This window comes from Bipolaris maydis, assembly GCF_028858645.1.
Source record: "Bipolaris maydis strain C4 unplaced genomic scaffold PSV08scaffold_18, whole genome shotgun sequence".
Taxonomy (NCBI): domain Eukaryota; kingdom Fungi; phylum Ascomycota; class Dothideomycetes; order Pleosporales; family Pleosporaceae; genus Bipolaris; species Bipolaris maydis.
The window spans coordinates 455,109-475,538 of NW_027093874.1; the positions used below are offsets into that span (position 1 = coordinate 455,109).

Below are 20,430 nucleotides of genomic sequence, written 5' to 3' on the forward strand. Positions count from 1 at the left end.
AGCACTGATAGTAAGCGCGAAGAAGATATTTTTCGTATTGCTATGGATCCCTGGGAATTTTAAATCCAGATTGAGGACAGGGTATACCGTACAGGAGACTAGTGCCAAAGTCAATATACACAACATGGAGTCTCTACACGCGCTTACTACAAGCGTCAGACTTCCATCAGTAAAACACCATATTGGGAAACTTTCCGCTCCAGTAAAGCAGTATCCGCTTTCCACACGACATCCACATGCACGCTTCCCAGTCCACTCTAGCCCATCAGATCACCCTCTCCGCCCTGTCCCAGCCCTCCTTTCCGCTCCTCCCTCTGCTGCTGCCACAACATCCTCCTCTGCCTCATGTCCTCCATCAACGCCCTTATGTCGTGAATGAGCTTATCAGCTAGATACGCCCAGTCACATTCCTTGTGTCTCGCATGCCTAGAAGAAGCGCATCGTGAGTATTGGTACCTGCACGTCGAGGGCTGTTGCAGCCGGTGGTATGGGGAAGTGTGGAAGTGGTGGGGTGGAAACATAGTTGGCGGAGTGACGGTGTGTTGCATGATATTTGTGGCAAAACAAGTAGTTGGTGTGTGAAGAACAATGTGTGCGTGTGTAATACTAATATCTTGTGGAGTTGGAATAATGCGGTATTTGTACGTCTGTTGATCAAGGAACGACAAACGATCCTGACACTTCAACTCCATGTGCTATGTCGCAAGTTGTTTGGTGGATGTTGCATGAGCAATCGCATTAACAGAGCATTCACAAACAAGTACATCCAGCTACGTAAAAACAATTCCTCCATCAACCACAATCGTCTGGCCCGTCATGTAATCACTGTCCTTGCTACACAGGAAACTCACCGCACTACTGACATCCTCTGGCACACTCATCCTGCCCAACGCGATCAAATCTTTTGTGTACTTTTTGATCACTTCGCCCTTCTTTACCCCAGTCACTTCGGCCAGTTTCTCGTCGATCTGTTCCCACATGGCTGTGCCGACAATGCCAGGTGCGTACGCGTTGACAGTGATTTTGTGCTGTGCCATTTCCATGGCCAAAGCCTGAGTGAGTCCGCGGACGGCAAATTTGGAGGCGCTGTAGTGGGAGAGTAATGGAAAGGGCCTGAACGCTACAACGGAGGCTGCGCCGAGGATCTTGCCTCCAGTTCCCTGTGAGATCATCTGCTTGGCGGCGGTTGAGTAGCAGTTGTATACGCCATATACTGTGGACTGTCAGAACAAAGCTGATGACAGGCCTTTTCAAGACATACCATTTACTTCGAACATGCGCTTGAAGTCCTGTTCTGTCAGGTCAAGCAGGCCTTTGACCTGACAGATTCCGGCATTTGCAACCATTGTGCTGAGCGGTCCCAACTCGGACACTGATGCTTGTACTAATGACTGAACCTCACTCAAGTTTGATACATCGGCAGTGTATGTCATGGACTTGCGGCCTATATCCCGAATCTCTTTGGCGACCTGTTCAGCCTCGGGCTTGTTGGCTGCAATGTCATTGATACAGACATCGTATCCGTCGTTTGCTAATCTTAGAGCAATGGCTTTGCCGCTATTGAGGGTGAGCTAGCTTCGATGCGTTTCACGGAGAAATTGGATAGTAGTCTCACATTCCACGTGCAGAACCTGTGACAATGGCTGTTCTTTTGCCGTTAGACGTGACAGCATAGTTCCGTGTCCGTTGAGGGGCTTGGTTTGCAACTCGTGGAAGAGGCGCAGCCCTTAGCGAGGCACGCCAGAGCATTCCTACTGGGAGCCGAATGGACATGATGAGTATCTGGTATTGGGAGAAACGTGGATGGATCAGTACTAAAAAGACGGAACGAGTGCAAGATCAATTGAAAAGCAGATGAGATGTTAGGGCAGTAGATCAAGTCTTATTTAATGTACGTCGTGTACTACTGTTCTCCGCACGCACAACACGGGAATGCCCATGTGAATTACCCGGATATGCGGAGCATGGGCGGCGCAGGCATCACCCATCTTGTACGTAGTGTCCTAAGACCTGCGTGAGGGGAAACGAGTATTTCTCATCCGGAATGACGCGTAATAAAATCCCGCAGGAAGATCACGGATTCAGTAGCATGTCTGGATATCCTGGTTAGGGCGCTGAAGCTAGCGGCATGGTGTTGAGGGAAGGCAGAGGTGCGGGGAACTTCGGGGGTGCCAAGCCGTCAAGCTCCCACTCAGTCTTCTTTGTTGTTGAGAGCGAGTGGTAGCAATAACAACAGCATACTACGACGGATAGTGCCCAAGACACAACTACACCATGTCGCGCCAAAGCATGGCACCGCAGCGCAACCTGTCTCTCACAGAAGAATTGGAAAAGTTGGAGCAGTCCATCACCCTAACGCTGCAAGGTAAACAAAGCCTCGTGTACCCCACCAACGCGACTGACGGGAGCAGAAATCGACCAGAACTTCAGCCGCGCACACCGCATCGTCACCACAGGTATTTTGCCTATAGTCGAGCAGTATGGAAAACACTCGGAAGCCGTGTGGGAAGGTTCCAAATTCTGGAAGCAGTTCTTCGAGGCCAGCGCCAACGTTTCGCTTTCTGGATACGAAGCGCCGGACCAGGACGAGTCCGTTGTGCATGACGAGGAGACAGAGCAATCTCAAACCTATGAGGAAGAGACTGTTGAGGAGGAGGAAGACGAGACCATGACAGGGGCGACAACCACACCACCACGCTCAAGATCTGCCCAAGAAGAGGAGCCTGAATCGACTATCGGTTTCGACTCGCCCTCGCTCGGCCACAGCACTCCACGTGCGCCCCAATCGAACAAGAAAACTATGCAGATGGAAGGAGACATAAGCGATGGCGAGGAAGAGCCGCAATTTGCTGCCATGTCCTCGCCCTACGAGGCGCTCAGGGCAGAGTTCCAGCCCAACCTGGGCGACACCAAGACGCCCAAGTTGGAGCCAGTCACTCCCGGCAAGGGCCAAGCGCTGCCAGATATGAGCGGCTTCGACTCTTCGCCCTTTATGCAGCCAACGGCTACGAAACAACAATCATACACCAGCCAGGATCCGTTGCTGCACCGCGTTCTCGACAAGACATACCGTGTGCAGGCAACGCCCATTATCAGCCCACGAAAATACAAGCCTACTGGCGCATTTACGCCTCGTGCTGCGCAGCGTGGTGCGCCCACACCTCGGAGTGTTATCTCGAAGCTGCCAGCTTGGACCGAGGACTCTTCGCCACCCTCGTCTCCTGCCCCGCAACTGCGCGCGGACATTTTCTCGCCTATGAAGACACCACGGACACCGGGTGTGAGCGTACAAACACCTGCAAAGGGCAAACCTCCGATGAGCATCCAGCGGACGGGCGGGACAATCTTTGACGACAGCGACGAGGAGGAAGATGAGATTGAAATCTTTAGCCCTCCAAAGACAATTCAGTTCCATATCCCGCATAGCAAGCTTTTGCAAACACCTGGTAAGTCTCGGCACATGATTACTTCTGACACATAACTGACAAATTTCACAGCCCGAGAGGCCAGTAAACGCATTGTAGACGACCTCTTGATGACGGCTGGAGGAGACATAACAGAAACAACTGAAGGCATGGACGAGGATAGCCCGAGTGTGGTGCGAAGGCAGGTAGATTTCGACGACAGTTTCTAGAAGAGGAGTAAATATGACAAGCCACCAAATCCAGCTGCATGTTGCGCATAGAGAGCATTATACCCCGCAGTACTTACATAGTCGGTCCATCAAACTACCACTCCTGTACTAGAACAGAGTCCCGACCATGGGCCCCAGGTGTCTTGCATGTGATGATCCACAGTGTAGGGCAAGCTAGCACGAAGCGGGGGTTAGCGGCGGCAACCCCATGCAGTAGCTCCGTCGTCATTCCATCACAATTGCCAGGCACCGGCTAAGCACACAAGAACACGACCGACGCCCGGTTCCTTTGCTCACCAAGTCCCCGCAATGCCAAAGTCGAAGCGGCCGCCAACATCGGGCTATGCCCGGATAGCTCAAGCTGAAGAAGAGGAAGACTCTGGGAGCGACTTTGAGGGTGACCACCACCAAAGCTCCCTGTCCAACACGCACTTTGCCCCTATACAGCCACATCGCAGTTCGGGCATGCGCATGAACGGCTCAGGGCCAAGCTCACCAAATCTCAAGAAAACGCCCTCTGGACGAAGGCAGCGCGCCAATTCCGGAGTCGACATCAAGGCAATCAACGCCAGATTCGAGCGATGGGCCGACGAAATCGCGCAAAAGTTCAAGATCAAAAAGGGGAGCGACTCGGCAGAAGATGAACCCCTCGAGATACACCACTCCGTTTTTCAGGCCCCAGACTGGGTACGACCAGCAACGGCTGAGTCCCTGACGTTCGACTACGACGTACCATCCGACCGTATGACCAAGCTCGAATTCGATGATATTGTGGAAAGCGTCAGGACGGCAATTGACATGAATATGCATCCAAAGCTCATTACGCAGGGCAGTTCAGGCAGCTACTTTGCGCGAAATCCCCAGGGGAAAGTGGTGGGTGTTTTCAAACCAAAGGATGAGGAGCCCTACGCGTCACGGAATCCGAAATGGACAAAGTGGATACACCGGAACCTGTTTCCATTCTTCTTTGGCCGTGCCTGTCTCATTCCAAACCTCAGCTACATATCCGAAGCTGCCGCATACGTCCTCGATACCCAGCTCCGCACCAACCTGGTACCCTACACTGATGTCGTCGGCCTCTCTTCCAAGTCTTTTCATTACGATTTTTGGGATAGGAGAGCATACTACAGGAAGCGGAAGCCATTCCCTGAGAAGCTTGGCAGTTTCCAGGTGTTTTTGAAGGGGTTCAAGGATGCGAACATCTTCCTCAAAGAGCATCCCTGGCCTGACCAGCACAACACAGGATACAGCGGAGATAGGGCTGCGCGGAAGAAGAAGCGGAGATGGGCAGAGGAATGCCGACCAAGTGGGGTCCAATCCGATGGCGAGGATGAAGAAGAACAAGCCGGTATGATGGGTGAGCACAATCAACGGAGGGGCTTCTGGACGCCTGCGTTACAGCAGTCCTTCAGAGAACAGCTCGAGAAGCTGGTTATACTCGATTACATTATGCGAAATACGGATAGAGGACTGGATAACTGGATGATCAAGATCGATCAGAAGACACAGCAGGCTACGATTGTCGCTGAGCCTCCCAAACTAGACGAAGATGTGGATGTTCAGGATCACCAACCGAGTGACTACACAAGGCATTCAATGGAGGCAGCAGACCCATATGGACGACGAGAGCCCATGAGTGCAGCCAGTCGATCAAATACTCCCGGACAGTGCGGGCCAACGCCTACAGTTACGATTGGTGCCATTGACAACAGTTTATCCTGGCCCTGGAAGCACCCCGACGCAGTAAGTAAATTTCTCTAGTCGATTGAGTACACACGCAACGAGCTGACAGAATCACAGTGGCGCAGCTATCCCTTTGGTTGGCTCTTCCTCCCTGTTTCGCTCATTGGACAGCCCTTCTCCGAAGCCACCCGCCGTCACTTTCTTCCTCTCCTCACGTCGAAGCATTGGTGGAGCGACACGCAGGCAGCTCTCCGAAAATGTTTTTCGCAAGACGCCGACTTCAAGGAGCGCATGTATGCCAAACAAATTGCAGTCATGAAAGGACAAGCGTGGAATGTAGTGGAGACACTGAAGACGCCCGATCTGGGCCCTCTTGAGCTTACAAGGAGAGCTCGCGTATGTGTGTGGGATGACATAGTGGAGATACCGATTGCTGTTCCACTGAGGGCACCGTCGGCAGAGATGAGAAGACGGCAGTCAGGCAGGCCCCCAAGGCTAGAAGAGGAGCACGAAGAAATGGACATTACGGCTGTTTCGACGCCGCCGCAGAAGCCGCAGCAGGACCTTGTCATGAATTCGCCTCCTCTGGAAACGGCACTCGAGAACCGTTTCAATCTCGCGCGCGGTGCTTCATTGCTCGACGTACGCCAGGCTGATGGCCGTCCTAAATCGCCAGCAACTATAAACGACGTATATACGGGCTCACGAACCACCGACAGGCATTCGAATGGACGGCCAGCGACGCAGTCGCGCATGAGCTACGAGCCGCCTCGTCGGCATGTGCGCGACAATCAACATCATCATAGGCGACTGTCGCTCACGCATGGAAGAGAGGTTGACGAGTATGGGTTCGACGACGATGGCGATCTGGGTTATGCTGCAAACGAAGACATGGAAGGAAACCAGAAAAAGGTGATTGTAGAACGGCTAGAGATGGTCAAGGGCAAGAATCCAGTATTCACTTGGTGCTGAGCGGGGGTTTGACCGGTCAGTGGCACATCGACATGTGTTGTACGAAAGGAATGATTGTTTTGCATGGAAGGCGTGTGAAGGATTATCATGGCACTAAGCATGGGCATGGGCATATTCCGTGGGGCTGCATGGGTGGCGTTTTGTTGCATGTTCAGGTTAGGTAGCAACATGGCAGTTGTCCTAGTAGGGGTTGCAGCGCGTACCTTGACCCCCCACGTCTGGTGGTCATGTGCATGGTACATGTTACGAGGTCAATCATCAATTATGACTCGGACTAGATACCTTGATCTATTCGAGGCAGTGCTCGCGCAACAAGAAGATTCGACGGCCCTTTCTCGGCGCCATCCCCGCACACGTTTGTAGGCCATGTGATGGTGGTGGGCACAGAAGACCTAGTCCACAAATATGGGATTGTTGAACACGCGTCGGAAATGACCGGCAGCGATTAGTGCACGCTGGTGGGTGTCGGTGAGCGTCGACTAATATTGAACGTGTAATCGAGTTGCAAGGAGGAGAGAGGGAGTGGTGAAGGCCAAGAATGAGCACAAGCACAGGCTTTCCAGCAGACAACTGTGTATGTAGGGACGCACTCTACTACGAGATGCACTAGGGCAACATGTTCCTTGGACGCGCCAAGCATGCCGCCATGGCTTCAAATTTAGATACGGTAAGTAGGCAACAGATGGCGTAAGAGCAGCTTAGCTAGGCAATTCGATGGGCTGCATTGAGCCAGGTCCGATGTCATCGCTATCGCGCTGCGAACGCATGCACGGTCTCGTTTCAGGCTTTGGCGTCGTCGTACACACACACACGCACACGAGCGGAAGAATCGATGGGTCATCTGACATATCCATCCACACTCGCGCTAGCCCTCTTCCAGCCACACCTCAATCCACCCCCAACAGGTCACCATGGAAGGCAACAGCTCTCGACCCTTCGTGCATCATTCAAAGAAGCAGGTCTTCGTATGACTCCCGGGCACCACACTAGTTGATGCCAACCGCGACATTACGAGAGCTCAGCCGCCCAAACTACGGCCGCTTGACTGCAGCCATCGCAGCATCACTGCACAGCTGGAGTAGTCAGCATCACGCGACCTGTTGCAGATAGGGGTGTTTTACCGCGGGGCTTTGATGAAAGAAGAGAGGTGAAGGCGTCCGAGTGTTCAAGAGACGGATAAAGGGTTGGCAAACAACCTTTCCAGCGTGTTGTGGCGAACGTTTACCAGGGCTTGGCATCAGATGCGCTGAGCCGTTGAGCATCACGGCGTCGTGGGAAGAGCTGGGAGACTCACAAGTGAAGTCAACGGGTAAAAGATAGAAACAGACGTCGGGCTTCGGGAACGAGACACCATGAATCCAGCTCTATTACTTGACCCCACGGGGCGACGGAGAACAGGTACGTCTCGTCAGTTTCCTCCGTCTACTTTTCGATACCTCTTCCTCCCACTTGGCATCAGTTGCCACTCGATCGGCTTTGGATATTCAAACATTTTGAAATGTCAGACACAAACTATGACATGGAAGCATCTGGCACAGGCGTGGACATGGTAGACGACGTGTACCCGGATGCGACGTTATGGGCTTCACTTTTTGCGTCCGGACCTGGTCAGCCTCTGTTTGACACACCACAACCAGCTGGTGACCATCTGGACTATTGCGACCCTGAGCTGCCGGATTCCCTCACGTTCACCGACCCAGAGCTAACAACGCACGTGCCAGGCGAGACTACAACTCACCACAACAACAGCCACGGAGCGCCTGTACCTCAGATAGCTCAGTTCGATCCTCGAGCACTACTCAACCCCAAGTCTGCAAATCCAAAGCGTCCAGCATCCTCTGGTGGAGACGCTGACCGTGGCCGCATTGAGCCTGCCAACATCGGCCAGGTCTCACTTGTCGAGCGTTTGCACAACATCCAAGAGCGCACGGCATCGCCTGCAAAGCGCTTCAAGACCGGGGAAGTACAGACCAACACTCCACATCGAACAAACTTTAGCGGTGGAAGCGCTCTTGATCCTCGGTACCAACAAAATTCTCCTGTACTATCTCCACCGCAGCAAAAGCCGTCCATTGATTTAACCATGAGTGAGTACAAGACTTTCATGAACAAGACAACATGACTGACAAAAACTAGGCGACGACGAGGATGAAGTACAAATAATTCAAGATAACAGCAATGAAGAAGTCTGCATTGGCAAGCTCAAGCACACTTATATTCAAGCTCATCTCGTTCCTTTCCCAGACCCCAAAAAGTTTGTTGGAAACCACGGCGGCCAGAGCCGAATCAAAGTCGCCTTTCGCAGGGCTGGCAACAAGGGAAATCAGATTATCATGGTACTTGATGGCATGGGCAAAGAGTTTGGTAGAGTTGACATGAAGACGGCACAGGGACTTACGCCTCTCATTGATAGTGCGCATATGAGCGGTCTCAAGTGGATGGCCTGGACAGAGCCGCGTCGCAAGCTTCCAAACGAAGGACCACCAGGAAGCAGCACTTCGGCTCTTATCACAATGACTATGCAGCTGTACTGCCCCCGCAAAAATGCAGATAACATCGGCAAATTTCTCAAGGGCAAGAACCTCATCCTCGAGCGTCCTGTTTTCGAGCTCGCGCGCCATGATTACTACAACCCGCAAACAAAAGAAGGGTTCCAGAAGAGTCAAGCTTCACAGCCTGGTTTCGAAGCACCTACACCATATGCAGCTATGAACAACTACGTGGTCCGAAGCGTCGACGAGATTCGCCAGGAAGTGGACGATGTCTTTGACACAGTCGTCTCCAGCTCTGAAGCGGTACCGATGCGAAACCCGTCGCCACTCATCAAGACCGAGTTGTACCCGCATCAAAAACAAGCACTTTACTTCATGGTCGATCACGAAAAGGACCGTTCTTCGGAGGAATTTGATCAGCGTAGGGATCCGATGTGGACAACCAAGACTCGTGATAATGGCCGGATATCATACGTACATATCATCACTGGCGAAGAGAGAGCACAGAAGCCAGCCCCGAGCCTGGGAGGTATACTAGCCGATGAGATGGGACTTGGAAAAACGCTCAGTATCCTGTCTCTCATCTGCGACGAGGCCTCCATCACTGCCGCTCAAGCATTCAGTCAGAAGAAACCGCCTCCTCGTCCCCTTCCCGCCATGATTCAGCCTACCATCAACACTCGGGCAACGCTTCTTGTATGTCCTCTCAGTACGATGACTAACTGGAAGGAGCAGATCAAGGAGCATTTCCCCGAAGGCAACGGCTCATTGAAGTGGACACGATACCATGGAGCCGAGAGGTTCTCCATGACCCCTGAGAAGCTAGCCGACTACGACATTGTCTTGACCACCTACCATATCATCGCCAAAGACATTATGGACAAGAAGCGTGCGCTTCCTTATCTTAACTGGTTCCGCATTGTTCTTGATGAGGCTCATACGATTCGTAACCCAACAAACCAGTCAAAGGCCGCTTGTAATATGATGGGCCAGCGGCGATGGGCTGTTACGGGTACACCAGTTCAGAACCGACTTGAGGATCTTGGCGCACTCTTCAACTTCATCAAGCTGAGGCCATTCGATACCACTGCCGGTTTCAATACGCATATACTGAACCCCTTCAAAAGTGCAGATCCCAATGTGGTAAAGCGACTGCAGCTACTCGTTAGTACCGTGACTATTCGCCGCACAAAGGAGATCATCAAGGAAGAGGTGCCGAGGAAGCTCGATTATGTCGTCAGACTGCAGTTTTCTAGGGAGGAGAAGCAGTTGCATGATTGGTTTGAGAAGGATACGCAGCGCAAGGTCCTTGCTGTTACCCAGGGTGACAAGATGGGTGGAAAGTCTTATGCGCGCATCCTTACGGCTATTCTCAACCTTCGCCTCATCTGTGCACATGGACGCGACTTGCTCAGTGAAGAGGCCCTGAAGACCACAGACGGCATGACATACGAGCAGCCGATGGAGATTGAAGATGATGGTCAAGAAACGCCCCAGCTCACGCGCCAACAAGCATATGAGATGCTCAACCTTCTCGAATCTACAAACGCAGCCGACTGCCACTACTGTCCAGGCAAGAAATCAATACTAGACGCTGATTCTGACGACGAAGACGAAGAAGGAAACGTCCAAGACGTCATCGGTTACATGACCACCTGTTACCACCTTGTCTGCCCCCGCCATCTCAAGAAGTTACGGGATCAATGGAAGAGTCTAGTCCAACCTGATGGATCTGTCCGCTGCCACATCTGCGACGACGTCAACCGGCCCGCTGCCCTGGAACTCAAGCGCGCGGATTTCTACTCCTACCTCGAAGAGCAAGACCGCATCCGCAAAGACCCCAAGTTGGCTAAGAAAATAGGCAGTTACACAGGTCCCCACACAAAGACCCAAGCCCTTCTCAACGATCTTGATGAGTTCCGTCGCTGGAGTGATGAGCATCCCAATGAACGTCCCATCAAGAGGTATGTTTTTCCACAACCCCCACACCCCTCTTTTAGATTCTGTTTTACTAACACGCTACATCAGCATCGTATTCTCCTCCTGGACCACTCACCTTGACCTCATCGAAATCGCCCTCAAAACCGCCGGCCACGCCCTCGTCCGCCTCGACGGCCGCATGACCCGCGACGCACGTGACAAATCCATGCACCTCCTGCGCACCTCGCCCGACATCCGCATCATGCTCGTCTCCATCGGCGCCGGTGGCCTCGGCCTCAATCTCACCACCGCCAACAAGGTCTTCATGATGGAACCGCAGTTCAATCCCGCGGCTGAAGCGCAAGCCGTCGATCGTGTGCATCGCCTAGGACAGGACAGAGAGGTTACGATTAAGAGGTTTATCATGCAAGATAGCTTTGAGGAGAAGATGTTGGTCCTGCAGGAGAAGAAGAAGGCACTTGCGGATTTGACCATGGCAAGGGAGAGGAAGAGTAAGGAGGAGGCGACCAAGGCCCGGTTGGAGGAGTTGAGGAGTTTGTTTAGGTAGGGAGCTTGGGTGGTGATGGGTAATTAATTGGCGGGACGAGAACAGCCAAAAAAGGAAGGTGCAACGAGAGTGATGAGGATGAATGATGAGAAAAACAAATCAGCGGGTGAGAAATCATATACAAGCTATCATCTTTTCGAAGATCAATATTTTTTTTTTTTTTTTTTTTTTTTTTTTTTTTTACTTTGGGGAAAGCAGGGGACCCCCCATTCCATGACTTTGGGAAGGAGGAAAGGAAAAAGACAGCAACACAAACATACGGCTTTTTCCACCATTCCAAGTCGTCTTTGTCTGGTTTTATTCTCTTTTTCTTTTCTTCTTTAATCACAATGGTGTTTGAGGCGTCTACATGGGCAACTTTTTTCGAGGCGGTTAGGGTCCGAGATGGTCTTGATGAGGAAATTGAGGGGGGGGGGGGGAGAGAATAGGCGCGCGGTTGGGTTGGGTGAACAGGCAGGGTAGGGGGGGCAGGGGAAGTCCCTTTGTACCTCTTTTCTTTCGGGCTTAATTCATGGAAAGGCATGCTTGGTTTCTACTTGTATATTTCACTTGTATAGATTTTATTTTCGCTTGCGGCTTTTGATTCGTGTGGTGTGAAGTATATGTATGTGTGAGGTGCGTGCAAGAACAGTGGATGCACTTTATTTGGTAGATTATTGGAATGGGCTTTGTGGTTATTTGTAGCGGTGTTAAGTATGGAGGGTTGTGGTGGGGGATTTGAGGAGGGGATTTAGCGAGGTATGGGCTGGAGATGGTATTTTTGTGGGCATATCTAGACTGTTACCATCGCGTTGGGCATAGGGGATCTTGAGTGGGATGTTGTACGAAGCGGGAAGAGTCAAGTACCTGGGTGAATTCCGGGGCGGCTGGGGTAGTCGCGGTTTGACTGGATGGTATTGAGGGTGCCCAGGAACAAGATGTTTCTAGATATTGAGGAGGGAATGGTGAATACGTGGCGGAGAGTTGCTGGAGAAATGCTAGTTCAGCACTAATACAATATTGTAGCGTGTATATGCAGGGTTGAGGAATCTGGGAAGGGCGTGTGACGAGTTTGCCCTGAAACTTAGTTAGGGGATGTGGGGAAAGGCGGTTGAGCTGTTTCATTGGTAATGTACTGGTCCGAGAACGATTTGGAACAGTGGAACTATGGGCATGTAGATGGTTGTTGGTTGGAAGTAGAGTGGCGTTGGCATAATGAGGCGGGCATATTGCGGATCTGGTGCTTTGATGAGGTTCTCGTGTTGAATAGAATTTGGCAGTGTTTGTTGGCCGTCAAAGAAACTAAGATCGGTGCTACATAGGTCTAGACGGGTGAGGCGGACTGTACGACGGTACATGTAACAATACCCCAGGCCTTGTGTCACAATCGTTGCATGGATTTAGCGACTGTCAGCGAACATGCGTAGATGACTTGGCATTTGGTCAATGTTGGCAATCGCGCCATGTGCCAACGATATCACGACTTGTTCTTCTTCCTCGTACATGGACCAATCCCATGGAATAACTCGTGGTCGCCAGTCACCACGATGTAGGTGCTCTGTTTGCGGGTTGATGTTTCGCAGCAAAGACGTGGCTCAGTTTCTTCATGCGCGCAGATTGTTTTCCTGGTGATGCGAACATATTGATTCTAGCGGTCAAGCTTCCCGACACTTCATCGATGCTGAGCCATGGCTCAATGCAAAAGAATATTCAGTTGCACTGATGATTCAAAAGCTAGCTCAATTCCTACTACGTGGGAAGTTTCACATACGGACGTCTATTGGGTAACTCTCACTGTCTGGGCCTACATACTCAGTGATAACCTTTCGATCCTGCTCTCATCCTATTTCGCATCTTTTGTCACCTAGCGGTGTCAAATGAGTTTCAATTCTGCCTAGTGGAGCCACTTCCCTCTATAACAAAGATATTTTACTCTAACTCCATTCCAAAACACTCCACTCCAATGTATCCCGTCATACCCCGGCGATACCGACATTACGGAGGCTACCCTTCACTATACGACCCTCCCTCACCATTCGATACCCCGAGCTTTGGCACTTCTATCGGCACTTCTAGTAGTCTCAGTTTCTTGAACAACGGCTCGAACATGCCGAACATCGATATAGCGACCAATATCGAGCAAGCTACACGTCGACATGTCGATACGCAGAGGGAGTACGAAAAGGCGAGGGAAAAATTTGAGGAAACGAAGAAGAAAATGGAAGAGTGCGAGAAGAAGATGAAAGATGCTGAGCGCCTACTTTATTTTGCCAAGTATCGAGTGCCGGGTCGGTGATGTGAGTGATGGTGCCGGTATGGATGATTGTAGTAGATGCCAAAGTGAGGGGTCATATAAAATCTTGCAATCTGAAGGTCCATAGGATAACGAAGGTACTGAATAGGGTATACACAACCTCATTCGGTATATTTGAGCTTCTGGAATCTATATTTTTACGTTTGTAACTCAGTGGTGGTTGTCGATGGCGGCTTAAGTCTCTTGCTTGAATTTGCCATGATCAGGATTTTAGGTTCTGCTCAATGTTATTGCGTTCTAGATAGCCAGATGAAAGTTTCAGTAGTTTAAATTCGATCGCCACAATATGGGTAATTCCAGTATGTAACCCAGAAAACGTGGTGTTTTCGATCTATTAGTCAGGGGCCTAATTGTTTTGTGTAAGATGATGTTGTCGTGTTTATATTGCCCCTGGCCTAGAGTTTTTATCACATCTGCTGGTATCTTTGCTTTGTGAATACACAAGCAAAAGGCTGTTTTACGGTAAGCATAGTCTAACGGAATTGCTTTTAGAATCCTGATATCAGTTTACTCATATATGCTTGATAATTAAATGATCCGACGTACGTACTTTCCTAACAGAATAAGCAACGGAAGAGCAAAAGTTTGAATGCACCAGTTGGACCTGGAAGGATCTGATACCGGAATCGCTCGCTATAGTATTAGGCTTCTGTACGACACAGGCTGGTGCGCCAGTAAACAGATTTTACGTCTTCAGCTTCTTACTATCGAATTCTGAAATCCCTGACTCAATGATCGTGGCTCTGAATAAAATCACCGGCCAGAAACCAGCCACTGAACGGAACCCTAAAGCTATACCCAAATATGTAGCAGTCTCTAATAAGAACTGTCCAGTTCCCAAATTGGTCTGGTCTCAACAAACAAGGCGCGTTGGTGATAGAGAGTGTACAAACTACGTCCTCTTGCTCTACGCATGCAGGTATGATTACCCCTTCTTCATTGTCTATAACGCTGATCCTATATTGGTTGAGAGAGTCAAAGAAAATTATAGCGTCCTTATCGTAGACTCACATCAACGTACTTGAACTTACTTTAAATTTGTTAATCGTCTTTCATTCTGGCAAAAGGGTTACTACTTACTTTTACACTATACAGCCAACGACCTAGGTGCTGTCAAAGTGCATATGCATCTATAGTAGACAAAGTTAACTGATCAGATAACTAAGTCGATTATGGCTAGCAGCGCTGCCATGCTGCTACGCAAAACAAAACTGCATAAAGAAGTGAAGCCGCTTTCGCCAAGCACTGTATCACTACATCCGGACCTCGAGAGCTTTCCATGACTCCGGTTTTGGATCGATCAGTGTCTGAATGTGCGCCGCATTCCTTTCTACGTCATCTAAGCTATACCCTTCCGGCATCTTGAGTTTATGTTTCCAACCATATTTCCCCTTGTCCGTTTGACCCTTCCCTGCTTCTACTGTTGCCTTTGATCGGCCACGCCTTCTTTTTTGCCTTGAGCATTTTTAGCCTCTTTCTTCCAAGCGTGAACTTCCCGAACCACCCTCCCATTCTCATCCTTGTCGAATTTGTCTTACGGCAGGTCTCAGCTTCACTTTTCATGTCTTTGAGAATTCCGGTATGATTGTAGTCCAGTGCTTGCTTGGCAAAGGATCCGAGGGCGGCATCAACAAGGATTTAACCGAGTCGTTCGTGGAGGGCTTTGCTTCACTCGTTACCATGACAAGAACTATGCTTGATCTGATTTGGCAGACTTGTCAGGGCTTCTGCGGAGACGGACGTTCCGCCACACTAATTTTTCTAGTACGAAATCATACACATTAGTATGACTGCTATGCGCCACGAATTATGTCACTGTCAATGTATACGTAACGCCCAGTCACCCAGTGCCAAACAACGCAGCTCGAATAATTGACAATGTTGGTACCAACTCTCCATAAGAAATACACAGTATTGATAAAATCGGTCAGCATAGTTCTCTTCTAACCTCTAAATCGCCATTTATGCTCCTTTATTTGCGAACAATGTCAGCCCAAGGTCTTGCGCCCGAAGTTTGCCTGATCCACGACCCGATATCCAATAGCTCAAGTGTATTTCTCAAGTTCACGCTCTGGTTAAATATGGGTGTAATCATAACCTTCATGATGTCACAATTTCGGTCTACGATCAGTGTGCAGCTAGTTGGAAGCGCTCCAGGTGGCTTCCAAATTACAAGTCCAAAATGCTTTACATGGACTTTATAGGCGCAGCTTTCACCAAGTCATTTCACGATATCAGGTACGACATTCCTTCTTTTTGAAATATGCAGGTGCATATTGTATGAAGTTTTACGAAACAATTGGGCAAAATGAGGGCTCACCATGGTACGATTTGCAGTTATCATTTGCAGACTGATTGTATGGACAATGCAATAACACGGACATATTCTTAGCTGAGATCTCAGTAATTTCATGAGTAGAATGAATGCTTCCAGTTTGTCGATTCAACCTCTCGAGCATGAAGTGACAAAACCGCGGAATTATAGCGCGCAGGATTATCTGTCTCTTGCGAGGGAACTCCAACCATAAGAGAACTAGCTCTAGCTACAAGCATCAATTGAAAACTGGTACTATCCAAAATACTACAAGGGTGTTACCTCTAGCAATTCGCAAATAGGCTGTGAGGCTTTCCTGAAACATGAAAAGGCACTGTCATTACATTTTTGGTTGAGATTACGAGAGGCTTCAGCAGAACAATCTTCCAGTGTAATAGCAGAAATTTATCCATACACTTTACTTGCTTCATGTCTTTCTCCAGACCAGTAAATCTTGGAGAGTTCTGGCTGCAGTGATGCATGTGAAGACGTTCTCATTCTTCTCCGTCGCCGTCCAATACCACCGATTTTCCACTAGCGCCTGTACCCGTGTTTCCACCGGGACTCGTTCGTCACTAAAGCGGGCCCAGGGCTGCTCCCAAGATTGCATGGTGGCTCGAAGGTGTGATGAGTCATCGTAACCAACGCGATACTTTGCCAGCAATTCTTTCATCTTTACTCCTGTAGCCTCTGAAAGTTCTCCAAGCTTTGAGGTCCATACGGTTGATGCATTGACCTCCTTTGGCCACTCGTCGAGTATCCACTTTTGGAATTCTTGAAGGTCAGAATCCAATTCCTGCAAATCTTTCTCGTTCAGTCTCATGAGTTCACTCCAAGATGCACCACCAATTCGTATAACATGCTGTGGTTCTTTGTAGTTGACATTCTTTTCGTCGATTGCTTTCTGGAGGGCTTTTAATGCTACGTTTTTCCTCTTATCGTAGTCACCGTCTGCATACATCATGGGCAGCCCCACATCAAAAATTCCCATCAAAGAATAAGCAACATCTTCTGGGATAGTTGCAGAGCGGTCCTGGGTCCAAGAAAAACGCTCATCTACGGTAAAGTAAGAGACCTCAGGTCCCTCGAGGGCTCGGATAGGAATCTGAGTCACAGCGCTAATCGTAGATATCAGACTCTTTTTACTGCCGAGGAACGTCTTTTCCTTGGAAAAGAAGAAAACAGAAGTTGGTGCAATGAGCTCTTGAAGCGTCCAACTACGTTTGAACCACCTACTCCTTGAGAATGCATCTTTCCATCTCATGTAAGAACCCTCTGTAAATTCATGATCGGATACATCAGAGAGATGCACGTAGCATCTGGCGGAACTTCTATACCAGTAGAACATGGAGGCCAGTGAACGCTGCAATTCGGCGCTGGACGACTTGTTGATGCAGCACGTGTCTATCCAGAAGTATGCCAGGCCATCCTTCTCAACCTTCTCTTGACAGAAGCGAAGCTTTTCGTATCCCGGTTTGCTGGTATCGCCATAGTCTTTCTGACCACCTTGAATATCCTCGAATTGAACCTCATCACCACTCCTGCCCCACGTATGGGACAGAATAGCATAGACTGGAATTTCGTCCTCCGAGAAACTTTCGAGGATCCATTTGCATTTCTCAGGATCAAGTCGCAGAAGACGTAGAAGACGTATAGTCATGTTCAGTAGAGAAATGAAGAACAGTTGTGGGCTGAATGCTAACCCTTCGCACAACAGACTCAGCTTACCCCGCACAAGGCTGTTGTTTGTTACCCCCACAGCCTCATGACAACCAATCAAGACTCAACTGCAAAGGATCAGCTTTTGCTGTTTAAATGCTACCTTGGGTAGCTTTCATGTTTGAGGAACGAAAAAATAGTATTGACCGGAACGTGTATTTAGTCCCGAATCGTCCAGAACAATGCAACTACAAAAGCATGCCACAAGGTATAAGCAGTGTGGTTTTCGGATATCTGGAATCGTTTGCATAAGAGATGAGAAAAAGAGACAAGGGCGAAGTTTCACGGAACTCTTTGGCCGTAAAGCGATCAAAATTGCATATGGTTAGTTTTGGCCTATAAAGTGAATTTTCTCACAGCATGCCTAGCTCTATCAATTGCTACCTAAAACCTGAGCGCTGGCCAAAAAACGACAAAATCATTTCTCTGATTGGCTCGTTCTAAGGCAGTAATACTAACTGTTCTCCAGACTTTGTCTAGATATGGTTTAGGGTAGAGCGCAGGCCCCCATGCTCCTTGGCCCTTCAACATAACCGACTCCAGGGAGGTTTACATCGACTGATATTCGTTCTCAGAGCGCTGAAACGTCATAGATCCTCTTGTAGACTGCCTTTTTTAATTACAAAACTACTGGCATAGATCTTCCGAGACTTGATTCAGCCGCGAAAGCTCCAACACAGGCCCACAAAACGCGATGCTGGTTCCCGAGACCCGTCGCTTCCCATACTACTACGGTTAAGGCGCTCAAATTGGCAAGCGTTGGCCGAGAGAACAGGGATTTCCGCCTTCCCACATTCCTATTATTTCCTAAATACCCCTTACGCAATTCCTTGGCCACCCATGACTCGGAGGATTTTATTAAGCTATACGAATATTGTTGCAGATCCTATGCCCAAACAGGCAGAAGTTAAGAAACAACAAGACCTGCTTGGATGTGGGACTTTTTTTCAATTACAATGGTCTATGCGACAACGGCCATGATGCAATTCAAAAAGTGTGTCTAGTCCAGCAGTGTTGGGCAAGCCGCCTCTGTTCCACACGCCTTGCCTTCGTTCACAATGCGCTTCTTCACTCGTTTCACCGCGCTAGTCACAGCCGCAGCTCCGTTCATTGCTCTTGCTGCTCCCGTCGCAGCACCTCCAGAGAATGACATAATTCCTGGAAAATACATAGTCCAGCTGAAGCCTGATACCGATGTCGCAGCGGTCGCTGCCCACCATCACAAAGTGCGCAGCATCCATGCCCGCAACCTGGCCCGACGAGGTGACAATTCTCCGACTGGTGAGCCAGTGGAGCGCGAGTACGGGTTCGGCGACTTCAAAGGCTATTCTGGGTTTTTCGATGAAGCAACCATCGAAGAGTTGAAAACTCTGCCAGAGGTAATACAGGCCCCTTCATACAATGTCACAACCTAGCAATGCTGATATAATTGTTAGGTGCTTGTAGTTGAGCCAGATTTTATCATGAGGACTTCCGCAATTGTGTCTCAGGCAAGCCCACCATGGGGCCTCGCTAGTATCTCCTCCCGCACACCAGGAGCTGCCTCTTATGTCTACGACGACAGTGCGGGCCAAGGCACCTTTTCCTACGTGATAGGTAAGTCAAAAACATAGTGTAGATCTTGATTTGGTGTTGACATATTATCAAGACACGGGTGTGCGCATCACCCACCAGGACTTTGGCGGACGAGCCATCTGGGGATTTAATGCCGTAAGAAACAGTCCTGATACTGATGAAGATGGCCATGGAACGTAAGCCACACTTCATCTCACAGTGGCAATACTCTTCTGACATAAACTAGTCACGTTGCTGGAACCGTTGGCGGTACCAAATATGGTGTTGCCAAGAAAACCACCATCATAAGTGTCAAGACCTTCGGTGGTAGCTCAGGAAGTGCATCAGATGTCTTCGCAGGGTTCGACTGGACGGTCAACGATATCGTTTCCAAGAACCGACAAAACATTGCCGTCATCAATATGTCGTTCGGTGGATCTGCCTCTACAACGTGGGACAATGCCATTACTGCAGCTTGGAACAAAGGGGTAAGCATGGTCGTAGCAGCAGGAAACGAAGACGGACCCACATCCAATCGCTCGCCAGCCCGCTCTCCCGAAGCCATCTGTGTCGGGAACGTCCAGAGCAACAACAGAAGGCTCAGCGGTGGAGGAGGCTCCAACTACGGCCCTGAAGTGGATATCTTCGCTGCAGGCACCCTCATCGTCTCCGCATCCCATCTGAGCGACACAGGAACAACCACTAAGAACGGTACTTCCATGGCGGCTCCTCACGTAGCTGGTCTGATCTCATACCTTCGTGGCCTTGAGGGTCCCTCGACTGCGGCGGCCATTAAGGCGAGGGTGTATCAACTGGCCACGCCTGGTGTCGTGACAGACGCAATGGGCTCAGTCAATCTACTGGCATACAACGGTAACAAATAATCGCATTTCTCATGAACGAGGATCCTAGAATTGCGGTAATCTACGATTTTATGATTGGGATGTAATCTACTTCCTTGCCTGGGCTCTTTTCTGTATATATTATGTGTTGAATAACTACCAATTATCCGATTTTATCCAAGTCACTTTCAATGCTTCAAAGTTGTAGTATGACTTGTTTAGACTAACCTGTAATGTTCTAGAAGTCACGCTGTCTACCAATCCAACTCGAACTCGACAGTGATCGGCAAGGCTTCGTAAAACACAAGCTCTTGAACGAAGGGAACACAAGCGTTCATTTTTTTACTACTCGTCTCGAATCGATTCCTTCACAATGTTATTGAAAGGAACAACTAGCTCACAGATGAGTTACAAAGCATCTCAAGATATCGATAATTCT

General features: G+C 49.6%; 5 protein-coding genes across 5 annotated transcripts; 3 read left to right on the forward strand and 2 right to left on the reverse strand.

The window, feature by feature from the left end:
- Window positions 1-770: 770 nt before the first annotated feature.
- Window positions 771-1,773, reverse strand: PSV08DRAFT_191093 (uncharacterized protein; the record flags this gene model as incomplete). The annotated part of the gene is made up of 3 exons (XM_014220450.1): window positions 771-1,213; window positions 1,262-1,557; window positions 1,616-1,773. The coding sequence occupies 3 exons, from the start codon at window positions 1,771-1,773 to the stop codon at window positions 771-773; spliced, it is 897 nt and encodes a 298-aa protein (XP_014075925.1).
- Window positions 1,774-2,237: 464 nt separating this feature from the next.
- Window positions 2,238-11,269, forward strand: PSV08DRAFT_413105 (SNF2 family N-terminal domain-containing protein; the record flags this gene model as incomplete). Its single annotated transcript, XM_066093945.1, has 10 exons — window positions 2,238-2,365; window positions 2,412-3,446; window positions 3,498-3,598; window positions 3,959-5,377; window positions 5,435-6,260; window positions 7,280-7,370; window positions 8,039-8,376; window positions 8,426-8,701; window positions 8,741-10,745; window positions 10,810-11,269. The coding sequence occupies exons 1-10, from the start codon at window positions 2,275-2,277 to the stop codon at window positions 11,267-11,269; spliced, it is 6,642 nt and encodes a 2,213-aa protein (XP_065947967.1). The 5' UTR covers window positions 2,238-2,274.
- A 1,942-nt stretch (window positions 11,270-13,211) lies between these two features.
- Window positions 13,212-13,544, forward strand: PSV08DRAFT_357180 (uncharacterized protein; the record flags this gene model as incomplete). The annotated part of the gene is made up of 1 exon (XM_014220454.1): window positions 13,212-13,544. One exon carries the CDS (start codon window positions 13,212-13,214, stop codon window positions 13,542-13,544), a length of 333 nt encoding a protein of 110 aa, XP_014075929.1.
- A 2,687-nt stretch (window positions 13,545-16,231) lies between these two features.
- PSV08DRAFT_405981 (heterokaryon incompatibility protein-domain-containing protein) lies at window positions 16,232-17,536 on the reverse strand (the record flags this gene model as incomplete). The annotated part of the gene is made up of 1 exon (XM_066093726.1): window positions 16,232-17,536. The coding sequence occupies one exon, from the start codon at window positions 17,534-17,536 to the stop codon at window positions 16,304-16,306; it is 1,233 nt and encodes a 410-aa protein (XP_065947968.1). The 3' UTR covers window positions 16,232-16,303.
- Window positions 17,537-18,653: 1,117 nt separating this feature from the next.
- PSV08DRAFT_383039 (peptidase S8/S53 domain-containing protein) lies at window positions 18,654-20,033 on the forward strand (the record flags this gene model as incomplete). The annotated part of the gene is made up of 4 exons (XM_014220456.1): window positions 18,654-18,974; window positions 19,032-19,191; window positions 19,244-19,346; window positions 19,397-20,033. The coding sequence occupies 4 exons, from the start codon at window positions 18,654-18,656 to the stop codon at window positions 20,031-20,033; spliced, it is 1,221 nt and encodes a 406-aa protein (XP_014075931.1).
- Between the last annotated feature and the right edge of the window lie 397 nt (window positions 20,034-20,430).